The 7,835-nt window shown below is 34.3% G+C and overlaps 1 protein-coding gene across 4 annotated transcripts; it reads right to left on the bottom strand.

The window, feature by feature from the left end:
• Nucleotides 1–850: 850 nt before the first annotated feature.
• LOC123892641 (phosphoinositide phosphatase SAC8-like) lies at nt 851–7,692 on the bottom strand. 4 transcript variants are annotated; one of them, XM_045942485.1, is made up of 20 exons: nt 7,442–7,692; nt 6,724–6,798; nt 5,898–6,025; nt 5,709–5,800; nt 5,537–5,594; nt 5,340–5,396; nt 5,197–5,230; nt 4,968–5,048; nt 4,773–4,879; nt 4,542–4,628; nt 4,362–4,439; nt 4,031–4,095; nt 3,754–3,852; nt 3,126–3,225; nt 2,909–3,017; nt 2,755–2,827; nt 2,574–2,667; nt 2,270–2,356; nt 1,327–1,411; nt 851–1,244 (listed from the first exon to the last, which is right to left on the bottom strand). In XM_045942485.1, the coding sequence occupies exons 1-20, from the start codon at nt 7,599–7,601 to the stop codon at nt 1,117–1,119; spliced, it is 1,797 nt and encodes a 598-aa protein (XP_045798441.1). In that variant the 5' UTR covers nt 7,602–7,692; the 3' UTR covers nt 851–1,116. The 4 variants fall into 4 exon arrangements, with proteins under 4 accessions (XP_045798441.1, XP_045798442.1, XP_045798443.1 ...); XM_045942486.1 differs by having other exon boundaries at nt 851–1,241; XM_045942487.1 differs by having other exon boundaries at nt 1,327–1,393.
• Nucleotides 7,693–7,835: the final 143 nt, after the last annotated feature.

The raw sequence follows: 7,835 nt of genomic DNA, 5'->3' as shown, positions 1-7,835 counted from the left end.
AGTTAATCCAAACGAGCCCATAATTTTATAAATATAGCTTATCAATAAGAACTTATATGATAAATGCGTAATTAAATCACCCATAGAGGGGTGGTTTTAGGTCAATTTTTGGCCTAAAATCACCCCTTTACATTTTTTTCTTCTTGCTTTTTAATACAAATAAGTGATTTTCACATAGTTTAAGTCTTATAGTTTTGTTTTCATCTTTGCGATTTTATCCTTTGTTTTGATTTTCAGTATTGTTGTCCCGTCTTAGTGCGGAGTATTGTTGTCCCGTCTTAGTGCGGAGTATTGTTGTCCCGTCTTTGTGCGGTGTTCATTTGTTTTAGGTTTGAAGATTAAGGTTGATCCAGTGCAGATCCAATCAATGACTTTTGTACCATCAACGCTACAGATCCGGCGACATGAATGTTCCGGAAACTTCAATATAGTCAAATATGTAGGCTTTTGCAATATGCCGTTTGATGCTATTAACACGGATGCTGTGAGTTTGTTCGCAGATTCATCCTTTTTGTTTTTAGCGATTTTGATTTGTATTGCATCGATGTACTCTTATCAATTTGAATGAATGAATATCTTTTATTTAGTCAAAAAAAAAAAATAAGAACTTATATGATAAATGCGTAATTAAATGGTTTATCCAAACATACTTGAAAACAAAATTTTCACAAATGATATAGTACTTCTCCAAATGTTTATCAGTTGATTTTAATCTTGAGTTGCACCATTCAAATAACAACCGAGTGGCGGTGTGCAAGCACCGGATTTGGATTCTATGCAGTCCCTAACTATATGCAGTTTTGCAGTCATGACTTCTTGTCCAATCTCGCTCAGACAGTCTACAATTTTATGACTGAAACTTCACATTTTATAAAATCAGAATATTTCTTTATTATGGACCGTCAAATCAAGATCAGACAGCTAGGAATCCATAACTGCACAGAATCCGGATCCACAAGCACCAATGATATGAACAGTTGCCTATCCCAAAACAATATTTATCGGCATAAACATCAAATTTAATCATATTTACAATCTCTAGAATGAGACCACACAAGTTTTTTTTTTCTTTTAAGTTTTGTTCAAAAGGGTAGTGAAAAATCATGGTTACTTGTATTACAAGAGACCACACAAACGAGGTCTTGAACAGAACTGCCTTCCTTTAGCTTTGACAATGGCCATGACTCCAGCAGTTATTCCAGCACACAGTACAGAAGACACATACTGATGCGCATTTCGGCCTACTATAAAAAACAACAAAATTTAAAAAATAAAATAAAAAGCAAAGTCCCTTAATTCAGATGGAAGAAACACATAATTGTATACCTTGTTGAAGAGTGAAGGTAGTTGCTGTTAAACCACCAATTATCAAAGCAGATGCCACAGGAAGGTACTGCACAGTTACATTTTTCTATAAAAAATGTTAATAGCACATTAAAATGGTTTCATAAGCCATTTTAAAAGATAAATGTAATTAGTTTTCTATAAAACATGTCAATGTGGCATTAAAATTGGTTTCATAAGCTAATTTAAAAGATAAATGTCATTAGTTTTCTATAAAAATGTCAATGGCACATTAAAATGGTTTCATATGTCATTTTAAAAGATCGAATGTAATGTAGTTATCTAAATCCACAAACACCATTAAATATATGTATGCTGAAGTTAATTACATATCACTATATCAGAATCCATAATGTAACAAATTTTGCTATGGTATGAAGTTACAACAGGCTCCTAGGAAGACGGTCATCCAATTTATCGCAATCACAAGCTCCAAAAACCAACTGTTCTTGAATGGTTGTTGAAGTCAAGTTTTGATTGTTGCAAAATCTTGTTTTGGGAAAAAAATTAAACACGGTTTCAGACCTGGTTAAACAAGAAATCACATTTGTGCAAGTTTGGATTCACTTTTAGGAGGCCAAAAGTGATTATGAAGACTTGAAACTGATTTTGGTATGTTTGAGGTTCATGATTTGAATTTTGCCTCTAGAATTGATTCGAACTTGAAGCTGAGATTAGTAGATTTTGCCACACAATCAAATTTATTGTTCAACTCACTTTCGTGAACGTATCCTAACATAAACCATTTTACCTTAAACTCATTTTTAACCAATATTAGAAATCAATTTTCGCTATTGTAAAACCAAACACACTCAATTTTATATCTCAACCAAGACAAGATGAGCTCATTTACTTTTTCAACCATTAGTTGTTTCCAGGATTCAAACGATAGAAAATAGAGATATTAGGATCTTATGTTACTTACGGATAAAGGTTCGAACCCATTTCGCTGGAAGGGAGAAGGAATGTTTCTGCTGACGGTATAGTGACCGCTTATCAGATCCAGGGCATCCTGCAGAAGACATGAAACTTATTAACAACTTTTTGATTAACTGCCATTTATCCATTCATCGGATGATTAATGAGTTGCAACATCCTGTTATATTTAGTAACCACATATTTGAACTGTGTTAAGCATCTAAATTGCTGTGAATTTTTTATGTCAAATTTGTGGATCAAAATAAGTTAAATAACACAGATCAAAGAATAATCAACATGAACGAACTTGCCTGCCGAATCCCATCATGGAAGTTATTCAAGTAATAGCGCGAAAGTGCACTCATCCCATCTTTAATTATTCCAGTCAGTGTTTTCTTTCCATATCTTCATCGCAAATCCAAAATTTATCAGTATCATAGAAGGAAGCATAGAAACACATGATTCATTAGTCATTACCGAACAATTTCATACCTAACTAAGTCCCCTTTGAGGGCATTAGTCCCGGCATACTCGAGGCTTATCTCATCACCTTGCTCTGCCCACACTAAATAAAATTATTGAGTCCAAAGAAGCATGGTTATAATTCATAAAGAAAAATAATAGAAATTAACAAGAAATTTCATACATATTCTAAATTTTCCATATTGCTCGTCAAACATTGAAATGCACTCGGAGCTAGTAAGCACACCAATCCTCTGCAATTGAAGATTTAATGCCTTTTGAGCCATATAACACTGCAAACAAGAGCAACACAATTAAAATAAGTAGCTGCGTAACTTCGACAGAGAAGGACAATACAAGGATTAAGAAAATATAAATCCAACTATCTTTCGCCGGCGAACCTGAGTAACATTTGTTCGATCCAGGGAATCGATGCAGTTTGATCTCATAATTCCTTTCTGCTCCTCTAGTATATCGCCTTTTCTATCTATCATGAAGTATCTGCTCAGCTGAAACAGCAATGATTAAAAATCTGAATCATAGATTGCCAGCAATAGCATATCTTGATTGTGGCAACTAACTATTATATTTGCAGGGCTAAATTGCACTTTTGGCCCCTAACTTTCACAACCTTGCGATTTTGGCCGCCTAACTTTCATTTTTGGCCCCCTAATTGTAGCCCATTTTGCAAAAGGCTAGCCCCCCACTGATTTTGACTAAGTCAACGCACATGTGGATAGTGAATTACACGCCACGTCAGCCTATCTTGCACACATAGACAGTTACTCACATGCCACGTCAGCATGTCTTGCAACATATTCTTATGTGGCATGTGAGTCACATGTCACGTGGGTTGACTAGGTCAAAATCAGTGGGGGGCCAACCTTTTGCAAAAGGGGCTAAAGTTAGGGGGCCAAAAGTGCTATTATGAAAGTTAGGGGGCCAAAATCGCAAGTTAGTGAAAGTTAGGGGGTCAAAAGTGCAATTTAGCCTATTTGTAAATAAATACTTGACTTTATTTTTCATTACCTTTGTTTTTCAAAATCTTCTGAAATTTGATCATAAAGGATTTTCAAATCATCAAAATTTGAGCTCCCGCAGTGGTAATGGAAATCAAAAGGCACATATCTGCCATAATCCGTGACCCCAAGTCATAAAACAAGAAAGGTATAAAAGAAAAAAGAAAGAAACAAATTACTCATAACAAACACTATTATAGTTTAAGATATACCATAACCAAACTACACTTCGAAACACAAGGTTTTGTAATAAAAGAGTACGAGGAAAAAGAAGTCTAAATTATCACCTCACATTTTGCTGATTTTGCATTTCAGCAGCATATGCTGCACTTAATTGACCTTCTTCGCCATGCTGCAACAAAAGTAAAATTAGCATGGAATTGATAAAAATAGTAGGCACGGAGTAACAACGTTGGAACTTTGAAGGGAAAATTAGCTGCAAAGATTGGCTAAGGGTGACATGCAAAAAGAAAAATATTAGAATATGATATCATGCAAAAAGTCCCTATATTATTTGAAGATGCTACATATCTTTGGACTCACTATAATCTGAAAAATAAATTTGGAAGGGAATGATTCAGATTGGCATTGAAAGAGAGTATATAGTAGAAGTCTTACTTTGTCAGTTAGATCAACTGCTAATACCTCTCCGTATCTTTGTGAGAGATCATGGAAATGATGCTCCACAATGTTTGGCTGAAGCAGGAGTGGAAAGAGAAAAACAATAAGAAACGTGTATGAATACAAACTATGTCTAAATCATTTAAGAACCAGAAGAATTGAGAAATAGAACTGTACTGTTTGTTCATGACTAATAACCCTAAGGTGTGGTTTATAGCTTAGATCAACAATCTGCTCCCACAAAATAGGAATTGAACCTCGAACCTGCAAAACGATTAAGTAGAGTACAAATCACCAACATGGAGCTCAAAAATCGATATTGTAAGATAAATTATAAAATATTCGTTGTAAGGAGAAACTATCAAACGGAAATACTGGAATTAGATACTCATTAATGTAAAATAGTACCTGCAAAAATGAGAACTTGAATTCTTCAAGTTCAAGCAACTGTTCAGTTTCAATGAAATTGGCAGTGTCACCTTCAAAGTTAGCTCCTCTTCTCCACATTCGTGTTCCTGTGTCACCATTTTGTCATATTATAACGAGCTATTACAAATATATTGAACTACTATTACAAGAATGAAGCATCTTTGGACATTGTACCTAGACGCCGTGTACATCTCCTTGAAATTAATGTCAGTGTAGCACACGAGTCTTTTAGCTTCAGCTCAGCTGTTTGGAAGCTTAAGTCTCGATTAAGGTAATACATATCAGGCTTATTTAAGTGAATGCAGCAGCAGACCTCATTTTCATCATTTTCTTTACTAATATTACGCAGAGAGCATATACGCACACACACAAAAAGGAAAAGGTAGTTTAAATTTCAGGATATTCCCTTGTACTAGTGGAATGATGAATCTGTCAAGCTGCCATAGAAAAAATCGGTGTTAAGAGGACAAATTTTATCAAATACGATGAAAGACAAGATGAAGTTCATTAAAATGTTGAGAAGACTTCTTTGCAAAATTATCTGACCTTCAACTCAATAAGCTCCTCCGTAAGATGTTTGTTCCAGACATATCGTGGGTCAGCCTGAAATATAAATGAGAAAAATGCCAAAATTTTCACTCAATAAGGATATTAAGAAGTAAATTTCAATATAAAACTTAATCTTTTGATTAGATTTTAAACAAACAATTATTCCAAGAAGATCTAGCATTATATCAACTAACCTGCTTCCATAGTGGCTTACTCGTCCACCCTTCTACTAATTTGCTTCTTCTCTGCAAGCTGGACGACAAAACGAATCACATCTTATGAACATCAATCATGGAATGATATGAATATTAAGCACCTAATAATATAATAATCGAGCAATTTAAGGACTGTGACAATGACACTCACTTTAATGAAATATCTGCTTCATAAGAATAGTATAATCCTGGCATTGACTCCACTACTTTCAATAATGTCAAGAAGTACGCTTCATCCCTTTTCTACAAAAAGATAGAACATAAACAAGGTATTGAGTATGAATCACATGTATAACAGTTGATTGATCCCTCAATAACTTATAATAACATAACCTCTTACTTCTTGAGAAGTTGAAAACCTTAGAGCCTCATTACACGCAAGTACTCTCATAGACGTCAAGCGATATACCGGAAAACCAAGGAAACTTCCAACTTCCTTCCGAGAAGTTATTACAATGGCATAAGTTCCTGTATGAAGATAACATCATTAAATCTTAATGAGTATAAAGGAAGTTATGTTGTTGGACTTGGTGGTTCCTAAACAAAAGTTTTTTTTTCTGCTAAACCAAATGCATTCAACATAAAATACTTAAGAAGAAGGCTTTCGTTAACATGAAAATGAAAAAAGAACAATTGCAGGATTGATTAATGCCATTAATTACCAAACAAATACACAACTATGTAGTATGAACAAATATTGATTCAGAAACAAACCAAGTCATTTAACTCAAGTGGTTAATGAGCTTCACCAAGGGACGGATCGTTCGGGAGAACCCGAGTTCGATTCCTGGGTGGAACAATTTCTTGGCCAGACTTTACTTACTTCACAGCCGAACTCCAAATTACTAGGGCCCCCTTCCCCTAGGAACCAAAGGGTTAACACCAAGAAAAAAATGATGTAGAAACAAGACTAAAGTTGTTCAAGATATATTTTAGGAAATCATCTAACAAAATGGTGTAATGTTAAGATATGATTGGATGCATGTCTACAAACTTTTTACGCCGACAATGCATAACAACTAAATTCTTTGTTTATGACCAACAAAGATCCTCTAGAAGGACCGGAACGAGATTAGACTCTAATTAAAAGCAAAAAGATGTTACTAAATTATAAGCATATCCAAGTACATACAAAAGTAACTCAAGAAAAGATTATAAGCATATACCTATAACCAATCTTATTGTTCCCACCACACCATATATTGTAGATGTCTTTGTTGGACTTTCTGCTACTGTATCACCTGCAAAAGATTAATACCAACAAAAAAAATGTTCATAAAAAGGAAATTATCACAATAAAATGGTCATTTAAAATATGCTACTAAATATTGTCAAAAAAAATATGTTACTAAATTATTACAATATCCTCTTTTCCTTTGGTAACAGAGCCTAGCAGCAGGATCAAAACTCTTAGGGAGAGTTTCCTGCCCATTTGAGTCCCACAAGACTCGAAGGATTAGTCTATGCATTTGCGCATAGAGGATACCTGGTTTACACCAAAAAATAGTCTAGTGGCTAAATTCAGCACACACTAAAATGTGGCGATGCAGAGGATTGCGAGTTTGAACTCGTACCCTAGCATATCAAATGTCTTTGAAGTTTTTTGCCATCTGAGTTGTACTTACCAGATGTGATCCTCTTTTCTTTCCCAAAACAGTATTAATAACTAACCAAAACCAACAGTCACCAAGACCCCACAAAAAATATTACCACTAGAAAAACAGAAAAACAAATCAACTTCTAAATTAACAAATTAATCTTCTCCTAATAGTAACAATAACAAAGCTACAAACTTCAACAAAACATCTTTCCATTTCCATTTCCAACCAATCAAAAAATGAAGAAAATGAAATTCAACAATAAACAAATGAAAAAGAAGATTACCATCAAGTAAATTGATGTTTCCATCAACACGGCTAATCCAAAATCCTTCATTGGGAGATTGATGGGATTTGATCACAAATTTGTCCTGAAATTCCTGCAATTCAAGCTCATCATAAAGCTTGAATCTTTCAGAAGAATCTGAAGGGGATTCAGTGTCCATTACCAAATGATTGAAGAAAAACAAGACAACCCTTAACAAGATAACATTAAAACACAGATTTTTGTTTGCATTTATGAGAAAGTCGTAGTCATATGTAACCTGTTCCTTCTCTTCAACGACCAAAACACCATTTGTAACAATTGTTGTCAATTACCTTAACACCCTCAGAATAATAATTGAAAGAAAAAAAATTCCAGATCATGCTTTAATCAATAATACCGATATCCACCAAGA

The sequence above is a fragment of the Trifolium pratense genome, linkage group LG6 (assembly GCF_020283565.1).
Source record: "Trifolium pratense cultivar HEN17-A07 linkage group LG6, ARS_RC_1.1, whole genome shotgun sequence".
Taxonomy (NCBI): Eukaryota; Viridiplantae; Streptophyta; class Magnoliopsida; order Fabales; family Fabaceae; genus Trifolium; species Trifolium pratense.
Note: the sequence above shows the minus strand (reverse complement) of the source record. Positions and strands in the feature narration are given on the sequence as shown.